We start from the raw sequence: 22,734 nt of genomic DNA, 5'->3' as shown, positions 1-22,734 counted from the left end.
GTCCAGCATTCTGTTCCTTCTAGTGGGTTACCCTAATGGGGGATCTCTTTGTGAATTAGGGGAATTAGCTTTAAAAGAGATGCAGCAAGAGGGGTTAACTAGGAATCTCCATCTATGTATACCGGGATTGTTCTCTTAGAGAACACTCACGTAAACTGGCAGATGTTCTGCCAGAAAAGTTCCTTTATTAACAGAGGAATAAAAAGGCTAACACAGAGAAAACACACACAGCATACGCACTGAGCTAACTTAAGAAAACAGTGAGGAAATGGGAAAGCAGTTTTGGGGGAAGGGCAATAATTACCAGTTTCAAAGAAGAAGAGGTTCGTGGAGGAGGCTTTCTCAGAGAGAAGCCCAACAGAGTAGGGGTGCGTGAGTAGGTACCAAGACACACACACACTGAGCACATGGCTGGACAGCCATTTATAGAGCAAAATGTGTCCAGGGGCGGGGCTGACATCTTGCTCCCCAAAACAATACCTTAGTGACTTGTTTGGAGGTAGGACAATAACTTTGGAAGGGTCTGATGGAACTATCTGGGATGGTCTATAGGTAAAAATATTGCTTGATGACTTGGTAAGTACTGGACAGGAAGGCTATCAGATGTGTGGAATAGCCTGACAAGGTAAATGGGAAAGGAGGAGGAAGGCATTGATGAGATTAGGTGAAGAGGTGCCACTCAGGAAACCTTGTTATCTCTGCTGCTCTCTGGGGTGTTGGGGCAGTCAGTCAGTCATTTCCTTTGTGACTCATGGCTTGATAACTTTCTAGTCTCCAGGCTGGCTGGCATCCTCCCTTCCTGGGACCAGGCAGTGTCAAGGACTTATGGCAAGGGGTTTAATGATATTTCATATCCACAAACTGCCTTTGCAGTGTGGGGAAGCGATCTGACTGCTAACAAGGGGGCAAGCCGCATCCATCTCAGGAAACTCTTTAAGCATGACAGGGGGCTTCCAGGGAAAGAACAAGGCAATGAACCCACTCTTCAGTCTGTGAAGATCAGAAACAGGTCAGCAGCATCTGGTGCCTATGGAGACAGCAATTGTACATGGAAGCTCATTGAGTTCTCATTGCTTTGGAGAATGCCCATCAATCTTTTATATTCCCAGTGGCTGCCCAAGCCCCAGACAAGGTGGGCGTGAGTGGCTGTTGCTGTGGCCAGCTGCTGAAGCCTCAGGCAATGCAGACGTGAGTGGCTGTCACTGTGAATCCAGTTGCCTGAGCCCCCACTGAGGTGAGTGGAAGCAGCTTTGGCTGCGAGCAAGAGACCCAAGCCCCAAATAGCAATGGTGGGAGCTGTGGAAGGTGGGGCCATGGGCAGTCAGCCAGTTCAAATAGGTCCTGGGGCAGCTTTTCTAGTTGCCCATTGGCTAAGACAACTGCTGCCTAAAGGTCCATCTAATCTAGCATTCTGTTTCCATCAGTGGTCAGCCACAGTTCCAAGGTCGGAGAGAGAGTTTGTAAGCAAGGCATGCAAGCAAAGTCTTCCCAGTTGGTTCTTCTTGTGAGAGAAAGACTGATGGATATTTGGAGCCCTGGTAAAAGTTATCACATATAGTCCAATCTCTGTGCCTTGTAGCAGTGAATCCCGTAATTGTCTAGTGTGTGAAAAAGTAGTTGTTCTTGTCTGCCTGAATTTACTGTCCATCAATTTCTCTGGGTGAGCATCACCCAGTTCTAGTGTTACATAAGAGGGAGAAAAGAAATTCTCCCCACAACAAGCATTTTTTTATAAACCTCTGCTAATCTTTTTGGATCAATGGGACGACCTACTCATTCTCAAAATAAGAAAGGACCTTATAACAAGCCTGCTAACAGCTGCAAAGAGCATTATTGCAACTTATTGGAAATGTAACAGTGTTCCAACATTATCTGTCTGGCATAACAAGATCTGGGATCATTTCATTACGGTAAAATTGAGTGACAAAATTTATCAAGCCGAGCACTTTCCCAAAAGCACTAATTTTCAGGAGAAATTGTCTCCATGCTTTGAATATCTGGAAAAACAATAATATCTGGGCTATATCAAAGTTTCACAAATCTGTTTTTGAATTGCTATAATTTAATTCTTAGAATTTAAGCCTTATCACTGTTACTTTACATTGTATATAGCATTGTTATTTGGTTATTGGTTGTGATTTAGTTACCAATTGTTACTTGTTAATCTATGCTTTTTTGTAATTTATTGTATGCTTTTTATTAATAAAATTTTGTTTAATTAAAAAAAAAAACCTCTGCTAATTCTTAAAGCCCCCAAAGCTGATATTAATACTACAGCAGGGATAACATCAGATTGAATGTTTACAAATTAATAATAATTAAGAATTAACAGCAGACTCCTGAGTCAATGTTCTTCCAAGGAACATTAAAAAAACACATATTGGACAGCGGATCAGTATGAAATATAAAGTTAACTGTTACAAAAAATAAGAAGAGATATTAACAATCCTGTCTTGTGTATTCATTTTACCAAACGTGTTGACTCCAATCATAATGAAAGCTTTTCATTTGGACAGGAATAACAGGCGGTTTCATTGCCCTCCCCTCAAAAATGGTATACAATTGTTCGTGATTTGTGAACAAAAAATGATATCCTTACAGATTTGCACTGTATAAATTAGGCTTATCAGTGTGAATCGGAAACCACAAATGGCTTAAAATAATTATCACGATTCTCTCATATGGTGTGACCTCTTTGTCTTGCCTTATTATTGTGTTCTAAACTAAAAAAGAGCCCCAATGGATTTTTTTCCTTGGATAAACACCAGGCAGCGTGTAGGCCCAGCTGGTATACCCCGGATCAGTTTACCTTGGCAACAACTGCTAGGGAACAGACTCTGTCTCCCTTGGCAACTGTTGCCAAGGAGGATCGTTCCACAGGCCTGTGAGTATAGGCCTGTGCGTCCTGGAGGCAGCATGGCCTCCACTTCGGTGATCCTCAGCCGTGAAGAAACGGCAGCACCTGCCACGACATATTCCTACTGCAGCCGCCCCCGGGCTGTGCCCTCCAGGCGGCGATACCGGAGTACCCTGGAAGCCACAGAGCTGTGAGTACCAGAGGACAAGCGTAACAGTCCAAAGGAGAAGGGATCAAAAAATACAAATCCACATTTTTGTTTTTTGCTACGTACACAGATAAAGAAAGGGGAGGGGGTCCCCAATACATTTGGGGGAAGGGTCATTTTGTTCTAAGCAAAGAACAGCAGCCTGTTTTAAAATAGTTTCTAGACGGGGAGCAATGCAGGTGTCTTTTTAGAGCAAACATGCAAGAAAATAAGGTGTGAGCTGTGAAAAGTGAACTGATTTATCATGGCAGATACATTCATGCGTGTCTCTGTGTGTGAATATTGTAATTTAAATAGACCTTGTCTACAAAGGCTTCTATCTGCTTAACCCTGTCATTCTCGGTCCAAAGCATGCATAGTTGCATTTATACTGTGCTCAACTTTTCTTCTTTTTTTCTTCTCCCTTCCTCCTCTCATTGGTGCCTCTTCCCCTCCAGTTGAAATGTAGCTGATAAGCATCTTGGGGACAGGGGATTTGTCCGATGAACACATGAAGCTTCTTTATACTGGGTCAGACTGTTCGTCCATCAAGGTCAGTGTTGTCTACTCTGACTGGCAGTGGCTCTCCAGAGTCTCAGACAGAGGTCTTCCACATCACTTGCTACCTGTCATTTTCAACTAGAGATATGCTCTACCACTGAGGCAGGGCCCCATCTCCGTGTCACTTTTGAAAAAGTATGTTATAAAGTATGGCTTCAGGGTTCTATTAAAAAACCATGCTTGGCTTAAAATAAAGAATCTCAAGTGTTGGGAAAGCTGCTGTGGAGAGCCGCTGCCAGTCAGAGCAGACAATACTGGGCTGGATGGGTCCAATAATAGCAATAACATTCGATTCTAATAACATTTGATTTATATACTGCCCTTCAGGACAACCTAATGTCCACTCAGAGCAGTTTACAAAGTATGTTGTTGTTATCCCCACAACAATCACCCTGTGAGGAGGGTGAGACTGAGAGAGCTCTGAGAGAGCTGTGACTGGCTCAAGATCACCCAACTGGCTTCAAGTAGAGGAGTGGGGAATCAAACCAGGTTTTCCAGATTAAAGTCCTATCACTCTTTACCACTGCGCCAAACTGGCTTTCTAGTAGTTCAACTCTGTTGAAGACAGTTTTCAGTGTTCACTCTGGACAATCTACAACTCCTTTTATAGAGAGACTATACCTCCATGGCTGAGCAAAAGCTTTGCCTGCAGAGGGCCTCTGGTTACTATATCCAGTTAAAAAAAGTCTCAGATAAGATCTTTCTGCACCTGAGACTTGGGCAAGCAGCGGCCTGTCTGAGTCAAGAGGCTGCGTTCAGCAAAAGCTGTTGTTTTCCTCTAAGGCCTTCCTCAAAAGGAAGGTGTTTTACTTGTCCTTTGGAAGGAGGGAAGAGAAGAGGCCACACAAACTGTTCCACTGCACCAAAGCCCCCAGTGCTTAGCTGCAACCTGCTTACACCAAACTGAGCTTCCAGCGATTCATTTGTTTAATTTGTCTCCCAGACTCGTAGCCCAACTGCTTCTGAGTCTGAAGCACACTTCAGTTAGAACAATCAATTAGCAGCATAAAATCAACTAAAACATCCTGATGATGGATAAAAATCTGTTTGTGTATGTGTGTGTGTAGGCATATATTGAATCTAATTATTAAAAATGAACCAGCAGAGCAGAATACAACCAAACACAGCCAACCAACCAAATCAACCAACCCTCCCCTCAAAAAACTTTGAGTGAACAGAAAACCTGAGGGATAATGGCTGGAGGCAAATCAGGGTGACGGGCAAGGCGAGACCATCTCGGTGTGATTAAGTGGGTCTCTTAAGTTCTAGTTTCTCAGAATCTTCTTTTTGACTGTCCACCTATCTTTCATTTTGGGCATTACAGCGATGAGGAACCAATCCGCTATGCCAATCTTATGTACGAGAGGAGAGTGGTCCGAGGCAATACTTACGCCCTTCACATGCTACCTTGGGTAGGTTCTGCTGTCATTAATCCTTACATTTCCTTTTGAATATGAGTAGTCAGAGACATTATTACTCAAAAACCTTTAATCTAGAGACAAAGAAAGGACTTATATAATAACATTCGATTTATATACCGCCCTTCAGGACAACTTAATGTCCACTCAGAGCAGTTTACAAAGTATGTCATATTATCCCTACAACAAAACACCCTGTGAGGTGGGTGGGGCTGAGAGAGCTCCAGAGAGCCATGACTAGCCCACGGTCACCCAGCTGGCTACAAGTGGAGGAGTGGGGAATCAAACCCGGTTCTCCACATCAGAGTCCCGCGCTCTTAACACTACACCAAACACACAATTAACTTACGGAACTCACCACTATGAGATGTAAGTGATGAAACCCAATTGGGAAAGGAGGTTAGAGAAATTTGTGAAGAAGTATCCCAAAAGCTAGCCATGATGACTAAATGGAACCTCCATAGCCAGACTGCCAGAGCAGTCTACCTCCAAACATCAGTTATAGCAACAGTGGGTGGATTTGGTCTCCATGCCTCTCCTTGTAGGCCTTGGTGGAAGGGCAAGACAAAAAATGTGGCAGATCTGATTAGCCAGCTTGGGAGATAGCTTACTGGACTACATCAGTTTCTTGTCTGATGCAGCAGGGACCTTCCTGTATATTCTTAACTGAGAGCTGGATAAATGAGAGCTATTAGCCATGATAACTTCATATTCAGAGGCAATCTACTTCTAAGTATCATTTGCAAACTACTTGGTTTTTAAGCATGAAAAGGGGTGGGGGAAGCAGACTTTTACCCTAAGTGAGAGAGTTATGTTAAAGGGGTAGATTTGTCCATTTGTCCAAAGAGGCTTATGATGCAAGCTCACATCTAAGCAGGTGTTGCAATGTTGGCTGTTGAGAGTTCCTTGGAATCTGAAATGGCAAACTAGGAATGAATGAAATTCCTCACCACGCATCTCTTTCCAGAGTGGCGAACCTGACCCTGTTGAGCTCCAGAAGCAGAGGGAAGCCCACCGCAAAGCGCTGGCTAGGAAACGTGCCAGAGAACAGCTGCAGACAAGGACCCCAGACCCTTTGGAGGGCAGGCGGCATATCAGTGTGCAGACAGGTAGGGCACCATACAGGTAACGTGGTGGATCCTACCACTATACCACCACTCCACTGAGCAAACTCTGTTTCTTAAAATATTTGTTCCCCATCTTCCCTTTTGGCTCAAGTTTGAAGCCTTCCACCTTCCAGTCCTTAGCCTGGAGAAAGGCAACTTGGGGGATGAATGGATCTACTCCATCGGAGAGCCTATCTATGTCTTCTGGACTGAACTGGATTGGAGCCAGATTCCCCCCCCCCCCAACTCTCTCTGCCTCAGTCACTCCATGTGCAAAATGCTTTGCAAAGCTGGCACAAAGATCACTTCCCTATTCTTCTGGAAGCATGTCCAACACTCAGAAATGCCTTTCTGGCTGAATCAGACTGAGCCCAAACTTGGTCCAACACACTTTGCAAGGGTCCCAGCAAATAGAAGGTACCAGGTAGTCCAGTGGAAATTGGCCAGTGGTTCACTGGTTGGCAGTGGCAAGCCTTCTGTTGGTGCAAGCCAGAATGTCTTTAAGGTTTCCTGATGGTGCTTCCATCTCTTCTATGTATGGAAAGGGGAAAACACAAATATAAATATGTAAAATTGTAAGTCAGCCCTGGGAGGAAAGGCGGCATGGTATAGGCTGATTTCGTTAGATTTCGGAAACTTAGCAGGGTTGGTACTTGGATGGGTGACCACCAAGGAGGACTCTGCAGAAGAAGGTGCCGGCCAACCACCTTTGCTTCTCACTTGCCTTGAAAACCCCTTGCTGGGGTTACCATAAGTGAATTGTGACTTGCTGACACAAACACATGCACTTCAGCTCTTCCATCCTAAATTCTCATCCCTGCAATTTTGACCCGGGAGTCCCTTTTCTCATTTGGATTCCTCTCTTTTGCAAATTGTACCTGCATCTCCTTTGATTGCCTTCCCCCTTCCAAAACATGAGTTGTTCCACATTATTGGAATAAAGCAGCCTTAGAGAGTATTCATATATATGAAATATATATGTTCTGTTTAATACTGGGTTGTATCCTGTCACTCCAGACAGCTAACAACAGCACCTTCCTCCAGTGCGAGAGGCTGTTCTGTTAACAGAGCAAAGTGATAGGATAACAATACACCATCCAAACTGTGTATTTTTTTAAAAAGACTGTGAAACTGATAGAGAAAGGAGAATTAGGTCATTCACAAAAATAGAAACAAATCCAAAAACAGATGTCAGCACCCCGACAAATGCTCAGTTTTTACCCCTTTCTGGAGCTCTCTCTGTCTTCCCATCCCTTTGCGTGGCAAGTGCTTGCATACCGTGAATATTTGGAGTGAGTGGATATCGGGCCGTATCATATGACTCTGATCCGCTACATCTTCCTTCAGCAGAAAAAGACTTCCCACAATGGAGAATGACTTTTTCTGATGGATCAAATCTTCCTCTGATGAAGAAAAATGTTTTTTGGGGTGAAGGAAGGGATGAAGGCTTGGTGGAAGGGGGACATCTGTTTATGGTGGAACATGAGCAGCCAACCGAGGCAATCAAAATATGTAAAATATGCAAAATAATGGTTGTGTCACCTTTTCAGAATTATACCTGGAAGAGCTTGCTGACCGCATTGTAGAAGTTGATGTGGAATGTCAAACGGATGCATTTTTGGACCGACCAGCAACACCCCTTTTCATTCCTGCAAAGTCTGGTCGAGATGTGGCCACTCAGATATTGGAAGGAGAGGTATTGCAGACTTGAGGGAAGGATTTCAAAATGGCAAAATCTTGAGAGAGGTTCCTTTGGACTGATCCAGACAGGAAATTCTGATTGTGTACAATACAACAGATTGCACAGCAACCCCTCCAGAGACAACCATAGCAGGAAGAAGATTGGGTTGGAGGGATAGTTTTTAGCCAGTTCTTCCAGACATGCTAGTCTCCTATATTCAAAGAATTCTATACATTCTGAATTTTCTTCATTCAAGAAATCTGAATGCTGTTCCGTATTTTTTTTTAAATCCCCGTACATAGAAAATAGATAATATTATAGCCTCTCTAGGGACTGGGGGGGGGGGTGCTGTATGGAGGAGCATTCAATGATACGATTGCCCCAACTGCAGGCCATGCTAATTCTCAGGTGTTATGGTACACACCCACAGGGCATTTTTCTGCTTTAAAAGGAAACTGGCTGGCTTTCCAGCACTTCTGTCATTTTTAATGTCCAAATAAACCCCTACCTAGGTTCCTAAATTACTCACAAATTATCTTTTGTGTCTTTGAAAAACTGGCAGGAAAAAAAATTGGTTAAGAACATAAGAGCCCTGTTGGATCAGACCAGCAGTCCATCCAGTCGGTCATCCCATCTCACACAGTGGCCACCAAGTTGCTACGGAGGGCCAACAACAGGGCATAGAGGCCAAGGCCTTCCCCCGAAGTTGCCTCTTGGCGCTGCTATTCAGAGGTTGACTGCCTCTGAATGTGGAAGTTCTCTTTAGTCAACATGGCTCGTAGCCACTGATAGACCTGTCCTCCATGACTCTGGGCCAAGCTGTAAGTGACGAATGACACTTGAACGGCAAGTGTATTTCTCCCTGTTCACTTACCCTCCACTTGCGCTCCACTCGATCCACTTGCCATTCGAGTGTCATTCGTCACTTGTAGCTTGGCCCTCTGTCTGAGCCCCTTTTAAAGCTGTCTATCAGTTTGTGTTAGCAGTCAGACGCCCCCACAATATTAGAAGGCTTATGATTATGGTTATGCCGTAAGCCCCTTCTCTAAATGTGCTTTAAGCACTAAAAGTACTGCTCAAGAAGGCAGAAAAATGGAAGCCAGATCCTGGCTGGGAGATGGAATGACAGGTGAGGAATAACATGGGGAATGACAGGTGAGGCCAGCTCACCCTCTCCCATGCCTTGGAGGCACACTAAGGATCCTGAGCCTTCCCAGAGTTCCTAAATTAATCAGTGCAACACACTCTACTGATCTCCCCATAACCACTTTCCTATTCATAGGCAATTCAGGAAGCTGATAGCCTCACCCATCCCCTTTGCAGATCGTCATTCATTAATAACTTTAGTTCCACTTGGGAAGACCTAATCAAACTTCCTTATTTCATTGTCACACCCCAGAGAGGGTTTGCTGGTTCATTGTCCCACTTTGAAGACAATTCGCCAGCTCTTTGTCTTGCCCTGGGGTGAACTTCTCAGTCCTTTGTCCCATCCCAGGAACTACCTTTAGGTCTTTGTTTTGGGGGCAGAAGATGCCATCTTGCCGCTCGGTAGGATCCACAATATAATTGGACCACCCCTCTGCCATAGCTGTGCGCATGCTCCTGGATCCAGCATCCACCCTCGAACCTCTATTTGAGCTCTTCTGCCTTGATGCACAGGTTGCTCAAATGCCCTCTCTCCTGAACACCCTCATCTGGATGGTAAATATCATCCAATCCCTTAAATCCTATCCAACTTTCACCACTGCTTTCCAGTTAGCTTTGAGTGTGTGCTGTGTGTGTTTTGTGTGCTGATGATCTTTGTTATTGTTAATACAAAAAATACTTTTTGGTTGAAACCTCTGTCTGGTCATTGAAAGAGTTCTCTAGCTGGGACAATCCCTGTACACATTGGGGGAGATCCCAAAGTTACGCCCTCTCGCCGCCCTCCTTGCACTCTAATTACCCCAACTTGCAAGGAGATCTTTCCTTTGGGTAACATTTGGGAGATATCAACTGATGCCCTCCCCCTTTTCATTCTTTCTCAGCTGTTTGATTTCGATATTGAAGTCAAGCCAATGCTCGAGGTTTTAGTCGGGAAAACCATCGAACAGGCTCTGCTGGAAGTCATGGAGGAGGAAGAGCTGGCCCGTCTGCAGGCGCTCCAGTACGCCTTTCATGAACTGCGCCGGGCAGAGCTTGCAGAGCTGCAGCGCCTGGAGGAGCAGGAGAGACGCCACCGAGACGAGAAGGTGAGGGTGGTAGTAACTTGGTGGAGAGCTAGGAGAGGCATCTCTAGCCGAGTAGCAGGTGAATCAGATTAATCCATTTTCTTTAAAATGTTTTAATTGACTTTCATGTTACCCCATTTAAAATAGAGGCCAGGTACTGAGCAGCGCCTCATGCAAGATCCAGTCAAGGCATGGAGTGCCCTTACCTTCTGAATGCTAGAGGCAAAAGAGAGTAAATGAGCAGTAGAGTCCAGGGAGACTTCTTAACAAGTGGGAGGTGGCATTGCATTGTGGGTAAGACACCAGGGGGGGATCCAGGTGGGTTGAATTTTCGATCAAACTTCTCCTGTGTGCTTGGCCTGTCAAGGAGTTCAAGGCGGTGTACATCATCTGCACTTCCTCCATTTTATCCTCACAACAGCCCTATGAAGTAGGTTAGGCTGAGAGAGAGTGACTGGCCCAAAGCCCCTCAGCAAGCTTCCATGGCAGAGCGGAGATTCAAACCTGGCTGCCCAGATCCTAGTCTGACAATCTGACTACCATATTATGCTCGTTCTCTTAATTTGAGGAAAATGCTTTGAACACAGAAATTGCAATATAAATGTGAAGTATATGAATAAACAACCTTCAACATAGATGCAGATTTTGGGGGGGGGGTATTTTTAATAGAAGCAAAAAAAAGTAAACTGTTAATATTGCTTGCGGGGCAAGGTGGGGTCAGCAGAGAAGTTAATCTGTTCTGAAATGATAACAGAGCAGTTCCGCTGTTTGGAGGGCGCAATTTGATCTGAGGCTTGAGGGACACTCCAGTCTCTTGTTCTTTCTTTCTTTCTTTCTTTCTTTCTTTCTTTCTTTCTTTCTTTCTTTCTTTCTTTCTTTCTTTCTTTCTTTCTTTCTTTCTTTCTTTCTTTCTTTCTTTCTTTCTTTCTTTCTTTCTTTCTTTCTTTCTTTCTTTCTTTCTTTCTTTCTTTTGGACTAAATTTTTCTTTATATAAACTATAAACTACACACCATAGACAATAAACAACAAACATAGAGAACAAGAAAAAACACACAATTCTAAACATAACACACTTAACAATACATATATCTATAAAATTAAGAGAAAAAGAAAATTAAAAAACACATAGATTACACTACAAGTTGAGTTCCGATTTTCTCTGCCACCAGTATATATCATTTCTAGAGTCCCACTTATTCTAAGTTAGTCACAAACTCCCTCTTTTTTCTATTGTTCCTGTTTCTCAATCCATAAATCCAGATGTCATCAAATCCTTTTGCATTTCATGCAAAAAGTCTATTAGCAGTTTCCATTTTGTCAAGAAGTAAACTAATGTCCTTTCTCTAATTAATGCAGTAAATTTTGCCATTAACGCAAACTCCAAAACTTTTGTCAACCATTCCTCCACTGTAGGCAATGTTGTAGTTTTCCACTTTTGTCCATAAAGTACTCTTGCTGCAGTAATAAAGTATAAAAACAGTGTTCTAAAACTTTTTTCCAACTGGCTGTCCATTGTTCCCAACAGAAAAGTCTCTGGTTTCAGCTGAAGTTTAATCTTCAAAATCTTCTGAATCAATGATTGTATCTGTAACCAAAAACTCTTTGCTTTCTTACATGTCCACCACATATGAAGAAATGTACCTTCTGGTTTAGCACATTTCCAACATACATTTGATGTCCCCTTATACATTCTAGCCAATTTTTCAGGAGTCATATTCCAACAATACAGCATTTTGTAAAATTTTTATTTAATACTCGAGCTTAGTGTAAATTTCAGCCCCCTTATCCACATATTTTCCCATTGCTCCATTAATATATCATGTCCACAATTTTTTGCCCTCTTAATCATGCATTCTTTTACTTGCTCTTCCTTGTGCTTTGAACCAGTTTTGGAATTCTACCTGCAGCCTCACTTTGTATATATGAAGGTGATGGGTTTTAATTCACCGGGGTCAGGAAAGGTGTCCATCCTATGGATCCATTCTGCTAGCAGCAGCAGATTTCTCCAGTACAAGTAGCCTTCCTCTGACACATGAGAATCTTCAAGCTGCCGTAAGCAGAACAGATCTCTGCGATCCAAGCCAGGATCTTCAGATTGGACTTCCATAGACTTCCCCCATTTTGCAGGGCGGGAGGGGGGAGGTAGAAATGTTGACACCAATCATTTTTTGAAAGCAAGAGGCATCCTTTGTTCTCCTTTACAGTTCCGCCGTAGGAAACAGCAACTGGAAGTCCTGCAGAAACAGAAGGAGACCTCTGAAAAAATTGCAGCTCGGGCATTTGCTCAGCGGTACCTGTCCGACCTCATTCCTTCCGTCTTCGGTAGCCTTCGAGATAGTGGATACTTCTTTGATCCGGTGGAAAGAGGTACGTGACCATAAAAGCAACAGCCTGGTTAGATCTAAAAATCTCTGCATGGAAGACTGCTTAGGAAAGTCCATGGGTCCTGTCTTGAGTTCAGAAATAGAAAGCCTCTAAAAGGCCTACACTGGCTGCCTGTTTGCATCTGGGAGTCTCTCTACACGAGACATCTTATATGAGGATGCTCAAGTATAGGGAGACGCAATGTTAGCTGGGAAGCGTAGTTTAAAAGGAAGCATAGCTGGGAAGCGTAGTTGAAAAGGTTTGTTAATTTTATCTTCGCCTCCCCCCTTCAGGGAGGTGAAGATGAAATTAACAAACCCTCTGAGGAGTGATCTCTGATGGCTCTGTGTAGAGAGGTGAAATTTAAACTATGCTTCTCAGCTAACATTGCGCTTTCCTACACTTGAGCATCCTTGTGTAAGATGTCCCATGTAGAGAGACTCTGGGTGGAGTGCTGGTCGTGATCTTTAAAGATCGAAACAGTAAACGACCCAGGATATGTCAAGGACTGCTTGCTCCCATACAAGGCTGCCCATCTATTTCATTAGGCTTCCTCTGCATGGCCTCTCTTTGGAGATAAAATGGGTAGTCATTGAAGACCGGTTTTGCTGTAATGGCGCCGCAACTCGGGGATTTCCTTCCCTTGGTTTTCTTCCCAGACTTTTGGTATCCTTTTATCTGTTTCTTTCTTTCTTCTCCCTTCTCTCAGCTGAAATGACCTTTTTAAAAAAAGTATCAGTTGTTGCTGAGTTTTTAAAAAAATTGTGTTGGGTCAGAAGCAAAAAACCCAGTTTTAAATCCAACTGCTTGTCTCGACCCAGTTATGTTCTTATTTTTGCCTGGTCACGAACCCAAAAATAAAGCTAAGGATTTGCATATCCAATGGCATTGGATCCTACAGATATTCTGCTCGTAGATGAGAGATGGGGAGGGGGCAGGCTTGTCTAGCTGGCCCCTTTGAAGGGTCCATCTTTTTCTTCTAGCTGGTCGCTGGGAGGTAGGAAAACCCTGCGGCCATCCCACATCTCTGCTCAGCAACTCCAACCCTTTCCCTTGCTCCCTGGGGTTACCCAAAAATAAACCAGGCATCACCCCCCTGCTGTTTAAAGAATCCACTCAGTTGCCGCGCCTTCTGCTTCACTCCTACAAGTGAGCATGGGGATGACCTATCACAACTTGGCACTTTTGAGCTTCAGCATTCAAAGGTTGGTGAGCCTTGCCCCATTACCGCAAGACTGAATAGGTGCAGTGTGTTTGCAGAGAACAGGCTTACAAACAGAGAACAGGCTGACAGTGTTCAAAATTTAAGGACGTTTCATAAACGAATAAAGATATTACACATGGTAGAGTTCATAGATGCAGAGGAGTTAGCCGTGTTAGTCTGTGGTAGTAAAATCAAAAAGAGTCCAGTAGCACCTTTAAGACTAACCAATATAATTGTAGCATAAGCTTTCGAGAATCAAGTTCTCTTCGTCAGATGCCCGACCCTCGTGATCGCTGGAGCTTCTCATGCTCCGCAGAACGAGCCGGGCCACCCCACAAGACCCTTTCTGGCTCACAGACACAGCAAAGGACGTCCACTGACGTTACACAACTGCGGTTACGAACTCCCGACCTCAAGCAATCCGCCGGCCTCAGCCTCCCGTGTTCAGGCTGGGATTACAGGCTGGGATTACATGGTAGAGTGTGTCTTTTTGTGTGCCTGAAGTCCCAAGTTCAGTCCTTGGCATCTCCCGTTGAAAAATGGGTTTCAGGTTGCAGATCTCCCTGCTTTAGACTTTGGAGAGCTGCTCCCAGTCAGCAGAAACAGCAATTGAGTTAGACAGCCCAGCAATCCAACTCACTGGATGGCAGCTTTAGCTGAGCAACCATCCCCCACATGGTCTTCATCAGAGGCAGCGCTGACTCAATGGCAGAGCACCGTCGTTGCATGCAGAAGGTCCCAGGTTCAGCCTCAACTACTCTCAAAGAAAGCCACCTGTTGGGTTCCCTAAAACCAGGCACAGAGCCATACAGACAGGGTCAAATATAGTCCACATCACCATTTATTTAAATGAATTGAAAATGTTTGGGTCCGATTCCATTGATCTATTCTGGGGTGCTGTCCTTCAATGCAAAGAACCTTTTTCTGATGAGACAGCCTCTCACATCAGGGGATGGCTTCTTGTACAGATCTGAGGGATTCAGTCCTCCATGACAACAGCCAGTCCTCTTGGGCTTGACAATGGTGTGTAGTTCTGGAGGAAATGAATTCCACAGCGCTCCTTATTTCCTTGTAGCACTGTCAGGAGTGTTGATTTGAAAAGAATTACATTTACATTTCTCTTTCTTGTATTGTACAGATATTGAAATTGGATACTTGCCGTGGTTGATGGACAAAGTAGAAGAGACCATAGAGAAGAGGATTCTGGGAGGAATCATGATTGACAGTAAGTTAAATTGCATTTTATACTCATGCTGAGAGATTTTCTGCTTTGGCTTTTTCTTTAAAAAAGAATCAAAAAGGAGATTATAAATTGGTTAATGTTTCAGGATGACCAGATTTCCCATCATCCCCAGAATTCTAATTTTTGCACCATTCTCTTAATTTCTGTATCATTAGGATCCAGAGGAGTTAGCCGTGTTAGTCTGTAGTAGCAAAATAGTAAAGAGTCCAGTAGCACCTTTAAGACTAACCAGCTTTATTGTAGCATAAGCTTTCGAGAGCCACAGCTCTCAGCATGCATCTGACAAAGAGAGCTGTGGCTCTTGAAAGCTTATGCTACAATAAAGTTGGTTAGTCTTAAAGGTGCTACTGGACTCTTTACTATTTTGTATCATTATGAGAACTTCTCAAATTAATTCTGTTATTCACTCATGCCCAGTTTGATGCACAACCGCTTAATACAACTGCACATACGGTCAAAATTGAGCTCACTTTTGTGTGGCGTGTTTATCCATGCAGAGAGCTGGAAAACAATCTTCCCAGAAAGGAATCTTAATCCATCCGTATACACATTTGTACCCAGATTCGTTCCTTCACAACTTTTATTCCAATGAACAATAATGCTTCGGGAGAAAGGGTGTGAAACGAACAGACAGATCTGAGATGCGTGGCCAACCATGCATGTGCAGCGGTCAGTACAAAATCCTGAAAGTAAAGAAAGGAACAGTGGAGAAATCTTAATGACTGTTCCCCTTCTGGAAGCAAGGAGTTAGATGCCATGGATCTGTCCCCTAAGGAGCCTTGTGTGCTCCATACATTGAGGAGTGCTCCTTGAGCTGGAGGAGAAGGCCAGAAGAAATCCATGTGATCCATCATATCACCCGGCTATATGGAATCTCTACGGAGAAACTGGGGTGTGGAAGATTTCAAAAAAACCACTTCCCTAATTTTTTTAAAAAAATGATATTCAAAACGAGTAGGTGGAAGAATTAACTTGCTACAATTTAAAATGTAACTGCCAGTAATGGTTTTAACAAGAGTTGTGCGTTGGAGTAACTATAGATTTCCACAAATATTTTACCCCTCCTTCTGAATCCAATTGTGCAGAGATGGACATGTTGCACAGAGCTTGGGGTGAGTCTGCGAATCTTGTGCCTTTAGCAAAACGTATGATTGGCATTTTGTCCCTCGTGGCAATTGTGTGGGTTCATCCTTCCTTTGCCTTCAGGCTTCCCGCTCTTTGCTGATGTTGATGGCTGAGATTCAGGGATGCACCTCTCCGCCAAAGTTTTTGGCATTAGCAAAGTTTGCAGCACTGACCTATGTGTCAGTAGAGCGGGAGATCCATCTGGTTTCTCATCCTTCTATCCAGTCAGATGCCTCTGGAAAGCCCACAAAGTAGGGCATGAAGGCCCTCTTTGATAGACTGCCTCTGTACACAGAAGTTCCATTTAGTGGTTGTAGTTTCGTTGCTAAAAACCACCATAAATCCAAGGAGTTAGGTTGGTGTAGCACAGTTTCTCTGCAGCCAGGCCTGAATATCACTCATAGCCTTGAATGTGTTTCTCTCTGTTAATACTCATCCATCTTATCACTTACGACCTTGTTATCACCCCAAAAGAGGATTGTTTATATCTTAAACTAGTGAACCTGGTACGGGAGTAGAGGGAGTATAACATCATTATCAGTTTGCCTAGGAATGTGTCACTCCCCCCAAAGTCAGTTATGTATAAACACGAGCACCGGAGAAATTCATGTATCCTAAACTGTAAATAAGACCCGGGGGACTATCCCAATGATGGCTGGAACCATGGAGCAGTGCTGTGCGGTTGGCCAGTTCCAGGGGTCCGTCTGTTGTCGTTCTGGGGTTCCCAGTAACTGAAGTGGTGTAAGCGTGTATCTTTTGTTAATTACCATCTGACTTCCCTTCTGCAAATTACAGCAGAGTAATAAAACCTGTCTCTTTTCCTTCACTCTCTATGGCTTTATCGAGAGCTGCTGTAGCATAGTGGTTAAGTGGTTGGGCTGTGAATCAGCACTCTGCTGGTTTGAACCCCATTACTGCCATGAGCTCACCAGGTGGCCTTGGATAGGCTACTCTTCTCAGCCCCAGCTCACCAGCTGCATTGTGCGGATAATAAAGACTCTGACTTTGTTCTGAGCAGGACACCAATCTGTCTAGAAGAAGGGTATATACGCAACGTGTTGTTGTTGGTTACCTCTGTATTCCTTAGGGGATGAGGATCATTTCTCCTTGGCAAAACAGTGGATGTGGTCAGTAGCCATTGATAGGCCTTCCCTCCTCCTTGAGTCTGTTTATCCCTTTTTTAAAAAGCCAACAGTATAAAGGCAGGGTAGCATCCAGGGAGGCCAAGTTAACTAGGCCTTGCCGCAATTTTAAGGAGGATGCTGGGCCCCGTGTTGTGGTTGCAGAATAAAGAAAGAAGTGGTGTCTTTTGAATGTAGAGAAATTTAAAAATTCAGAGGTATGTATGGAGCATGTTCCTTCCAGAAGCAGACATTTTAAAAGCTGCTATGTTATGGGATTTTGTTGATGATTCATTTTGGATTGATTTTAATGCAACATAACAAATTCACTTTGCAGGCTTAATTCGTGACACGATGGGAATGCGGTTAGGCGCTTATGAAATGGGAATAATGCTGCCAACGATTGGCCAACCACAAGAAGTTATCCAACATTCTGATGAGGAAGCCGATCGCAAACCCTCTGTTGAAGTTGTTATAGGAACAGAGCTCTCGGATCAGCTGGAAGGCTCAGCCCAGCCCGAAACCTCAGAGCAACCAATATATTCAGGTCAGCTGGAAGCCTCGGATCAAGCAGAAGGCTCAGCTCAGCTGGAAGCCTCAGATCAGGCAGAAGGCTCAGCTCAGCTGGAAGCCCCAGATCAGGCAGAAGGCTCAGCTCAGCTGGAAGCCTCAGATCAGGCCAAAGCAGCAGAAGAACTAGAAACCAAGGATGATGAACCACAGTGAAGACCAAACAAACCAGGTAATGGGAAACATACAGAATCAGCCAAGAAGGGGAACACATTGTTACTTAAGTTGAAGGGTATCAAAAAGATCATAATGAAATATGTTGCTTCTTAAAGCAGAGACTAGTGGGTAGCAGTTACCAGATAACCACAGATGTTATAGTTGCTATTTTATCTACCTGCTTTGCATGCAGAAGGTCCCAGGATTAGTTCCCAGCATCTGCAGATACAAGATCTTGGGGAGCAGGTCCAGGGAAAGGCCTTTCTGTGCCTGAGATCCCGGAGAGCTGCTGCTGCTGCTAAGAAGAGACTCTACTGAGCTAGATGGACCAATGGCTATATTAGTCTCTTGGACCTTGCTTTTTCCCCTCATGTCATAACCATATTTGTTTGTAAAAATTGATAAATATATATTTAAAACAGGAACATTAGGTTGGATCTGGGAGAGAAGGCAGCATGGTATAGCCTGATCTTGTCAGATCTCGGAAGCTAAGCAGGGTCGGTACTTGGATGAGAGACCACCAAGGAAGACTCTTCGGGGGATAGGCAATGGCAAACTGCCTCTGCTTCTCATTTGCCTTGACAGCCCCTTGCTGGAGTCGCCGTAAGTCAATTGTGACTTGACAGTACTTTGTGTTATGTGCTGTCAAGTTGCCCCCAACCTGTGGCGACCCTATGAATGAAAGACTTCCAAAACATCCTATCATTAACAGACTTGCTCAGATCCTGCAAACTCGAGGACGTGGCTTCTTTTATTGAGTCAAGCCATCTCGTTTTAGGCCTTCCTCTTTTCCTGCTGCCTTCCATTTTCCCTAGCTTTATTGACTTGACGGTACTTCACACACACAGAGGTTGGATCCTGTGAAATTATTTCACTCATGGTGGCACTTTTCTCTGAGGAACTTTCGCCTACTCCAAGAGCAGAGCTACCAATAGCAAGAAAGACCTGCGGACAGCAACCTGCGTATCTCTTTGCTGATATTCCCCACACCTTGCCACTAGGTGTCAGTGGCGCCATTGGGAAGTCCAAAGCAACGCTGAGTTGCTCCCTCCTGAAATAGGCAAAGGTTCTTTACAGCCTGACGGATTTAAAATAAAAAAAATCACAATCCATTTTACTAGGACTAGCTACAAGGACGCAAAACCAGCACGCAAGCCTTTGAGTTCACCAGAACTCTTCCTCGGGCTGGATGCTACAATATGAAAAAAAAGAGTTAGGGGGAAAAGAAGAGACCTTTCATCTCTGTGCTGAAAGCTGGCAGGCAAGTAGATAGACACTGGTGCCTTTGAGGTCAGGTTGCACCCTAGGTCTTTGGAATGAGAAACAAACAAAGGAGGGGTCTCCATTGGAATTAAAAAGGCTAGAGCAGCCTTCTATATATCACTCTGACACCACGTGAGAGTCACAGGACCCTTATAAGGCACAGAGAAAAGGAATTACTTGATAGTTATTCCTAGCAAAGACGGGTCTTGTAATGTTTTATGACCAGTATAAATTTTACAAATGATACCAAAATAGGCATACCTGACTTCTACTTGTGTGATGCAAACAGCTTGGACTAGGGAGACAAACATACTGAGGTCCAGGGGCTTTAATATCCATTGATTGATGATCCAGTGTCTATTTCTAAGATACTTTTAAATGACTGCATCCGGGACAAAAGGATGGGGAGGAGTGTGGTAGTTCCCCCCTTGTTTAGATGGTTTTACTTCTCAAGTTCATGGGTTTGTAGGGGAAAAGGGGGGGAATGCAGTGTGGTCTAGTGGTTAGAGAATAGTGGTTAGGGTTGTCTAGTGGTTAGAATTAGTGGTTCGTATGGTCTAGTGGTCAGAGATTAGAACCGGGGCAACCCAGATTCAAATCCTCACTCCATCATGAAGCTTGCTTGATGACCTTAAGCCAGGCACACACTCAGCTTAATTTACCTTGTTGCGAAGCTCAGCTGGAGGACGGGAGAATCTTGTGTGCCTCCCTGAGCTTTTTTGTAGGAAGGGCAGGATAAAAATGTGATCGATTGATGCTGCCTGTCAGGAACCTGAGCAGAGCCAGGATCTCTTTCTTGCTACTGCTGGCTGGGAGGTTAGCTCCATTGCTTTGTGCTCCAGCCAAGTCATTAGTCTGCCCGAGGGTGGAGAGCAGAAGGAGAAGAAAGGCGTTAACGAGCTCTGTGTTGATTTAGTTTGCAAGCTAAGAGAGAAGATCCCTGCACTGTATTTGGTGAACTTGTCACTGTGGCTGATTCCGCACACGTTGGATAATGCTCTTTCAATGCACTTTAGCTATCGTTTGGAAGTGGATTTTTTGTTTCACACTCGAAAAATTCAGTTCCAAATGATCTCTAAAGAGAATTGGAAGTGCATTATCCAACGTGTGCGGAATCAGCCACTGGTGAGTTGAGCAAGTCTTAGCTATTGAAACATATGGATGGGGGAAGGCTTCCAAAACTTTCTCCTCCCAATTTATTTCTGGTTTTTGAATTATCGAGTCCTCTACCTCAAAACCAATGCGCATTACGAATCCTCCATCACTCCATTTCTAATTTCCAAATGTTGATAAAATAGCGCTGAAAGAAACTCCTGCCTTGATGCAATCCGATGTATGGACTGTGTGGAAATTCATTTTGTGGATTGTTCTGATCCTCTCACAAAGAGAATTTTAGCACAACCATACATACAAAAGATTACTTTTTTGTAATGTTTACACCGGGGAGAGATGGAAATGGACTGAAGGAATCGGAAGCTGTTGCAGAGGGGTGCACATAATTGTTTATTAGCTTTTCTAGAAGTGAATCATGCCAACGCTCACAACTTAATTTTGCCTTGCCTTTACAGGGAACTCAGCAGATACAACATGACTTTGCTCCAGCACAGTTGTGAAAAACCATCGACAAATGATCACATTTCATTAGTTCTGGTGGGCAGGGAATGAAACCGCAAGAGATGAGTTCTAGAAACGTTTGCAAGAGCCCTCCCTGTCAGCCCTATGTAAAGACATCGATTTCTATATTTTTTCAATAAATAGGCTTTAGTTTTTGCATTCTTGTTTGAGAAGTTTCAATGCACTAACTTGCTAAATGCAATCCAGCAAAAGTTAGTTGGGATTAAGTCCAACTGAGAAATCCACGGACTTGCAGTTTAATTGGACACAATAACAACAAGCTTCTGCCGGGTTGTGTGAGTTGGTTAGTTTTTCCAAACATTCTTTTGGCTTTTATAAAATGTTTCCAGTAAATAGGTTATAAGAGCTTTCTCTTCTGATTGTTAAAGATGTTGTGTTTGTATTTTGCCTTCTGTTGAATGCTGCCGCTTAGTTTTTCTGCTAATGTGCATCTATATCTATAGATAATAGAAAATTTAGGAACATTTTGTTGTTGTTTTTTCCTTGATTGCATTTTAAGTCTGATTTATTCATGACTTCAGCACAAAAAAGAAATGCTTTAAAATGTTCATTTGCCAGTGTAAAACGAATCACCGAGGAAGTAAATGGAGTGTCTGATGTAGTGTCTCTGCTGGCCTGTTATTTAAATAACCGTGTGAGTTTCACATTAGAAACTTCAGCTGATTATTTTTTGCATGCTGCCACTCTGCTTGGCTAACTGCGGCGTCTTCTTCTCTTGTTGGAGGAAGGCTTCTTATGTCAGAGGAAGGCACTGCCATTACCTGAGCCAGGAAGCCACCTACAGTTTTTTTGGCCCAGTTGATTTCCCCCCTAATTTGAAAATTTAACACAAACTAGTAATCATATATTTTTTTTAACCCCCAGAAATGTACAAGAAACATACTAAATTGCAACCCTGATTCTAAAAACTTTGATTTATTAAAATGGGCATGGTAAATGTTATTTCCTGATCCACTTATATTTCTGTTTGGGAACCAAGCTGCACGTTCAGGAAATATCTGCGATAAACAGTTCTTGACTATACCACTTCAGGATATGTGTGCAGAAGCAATATATGTATTTACATGATGGAATTCTCCTTTGTGTTGAAGATCCCCTGCCTAAAGACATGTAGCACATGATAAAGAACCATTCTGGCCTTCTCCATGATGTGCTAGTTTTCTGTATGTGGGGGTTCAGTTAGAGAATGGTGCATTCCAAATGCATTGCTTGGGAGGACTCTACGTGTGCTGTTTCTTAATGTGTATGTTGGCTTTGGTAAGGAATCTATTGTTAAATGTGTTTCTCTCTACCGAAATATATTTTGTGTGTACCGATAATAAAGAGGATACCACAAAAAGATCCGCAGCGGCCTTGTAAAAGTACTTCTTCAGCTTTTTGGAGCAGGAAGGTCTGGTAATGGGTTTAGGGTGAACAACCTCAGGATGGGACTGGGATTCTACCATTATTACATCTGATCTGCAGCCTAAAGAGAACAGTTTTACTGGAGGAAATGGTAGCCTTGGCATGCAGACTCTGTGGTATGCCATAGAGTCTAAAGAAACTGAAGTTCTAGAATGACATTGTGTCTCCTCTGAGTTCCCTCCTCTCTCTAAACTCCATTTTTCTTAGGCACCGTCCCCAAATCTCCAGGAATTTCCCAGGCCAGGCTTGGAAACCCTGAACAGATGGTTTGTGGATTTCTAGTCTGGAAATGACTTGAGGAGTTTAAGAGAGATGGGGTCCCACCTCCTTGGCTTTGTCTTCTCTGACCCACAATTTGGTACGCCAACAGGGGCACAGCTCAGAGAGCACAAGAACATATGCTCTTCATGCAGAGGATCCCAGGATTATCCCTCTCTTTAAGGGAAACTTGGTCTGAGAAAGACATTTAGCTGAAAAACACAGTCAGAGAAGACAGCGCCGTGTCCAGGATGGAACAGTGGTCTGACTTTGTAGAAGGCACATAAACACAAGGAAAAATCCTCGGCATTTTGGTGTAGTGGTCAAGAGTGCGGGACTCTAATCTGGAGAACCGGGTTTGATTCCCCAC

General features: G+C 43.7%; 1 protein-coding gene across 1 annotated transcript; it reads left to right on the top strand.

Moving 5' to 3' along the window:
* Positions 1 to 2,916: 2,916 nt before the first annotated feature.
* Positions 2,917 to 22,031, top strand: LOC129330828 (radial spoke head protein 3 homolog B-like). Its single transcript, XM_054981038.1, has 9 exons — positions 2,917 to 3,047; positions 4,930 to 5,017; positions 5,991 to 6,132; positions 7,680 to 7,825; positions 9,838 to 10,041; positions 12,226 to 12,388; positions 14,728 to 14,814; positions 17,416 to 17,820; positions 20,636 to 22,031. Exons 1-8 carry the CDS (start codon positions 2,917 to 2,919, stop codon positions 17,802 to 17,804), a joined length of 1,350 nt encoding a protein of 449 aa, XP_054837013.1. The 3' UTR covers positions 17,805 to 17,820; positions 20,636 to 22,031.
* Positions 22,032 to 22,734: the final 703 nt, after the last annotated feature.

Source organism: Eublepharis macularius, chromosome 5, assembly GCF_028583425.1.
Source record: "Eublepharis macularius isolate TG4126 chromosome 5, MPM_Emac_v1.0, whole genome shotgun sequence".
In the NCBI taxonomy this organism is placed as follows: Eukaryota; Metazoa; Chordata; class Lepidosauria; order Squamata; family Eublepharidae; genus Eublepharis; species Eublepharis macularius.
Note: the sequence above shows the minus strand (reverse complement) of the source record. Positions and strands in the feature narration are given on the sequence as shown.

Coding starts and splice junctions, on each gene's coding strand:
- LOC129330828 (XM_054981038.1), top strand. CDS start 2,917: ATGGCCTCCACTTCGGTGATCCTCAGCCGTGAAGAAACGGCAGCACCT. Junction 7,826..9,837: donor CTCAGATATTGGAAGGAGAG/GTATTGCAGACT, acceptor ATTCTTTCTCAG/CTGTTTGATTTCGATATTGA. Junction 10,042..12,225: donor GACGCCACCGAGACGAGAAG/GTGAGGGTGGTA, acceptor TCTCCTTTACAG/TTCCGCCGTAGGAAACAGCA.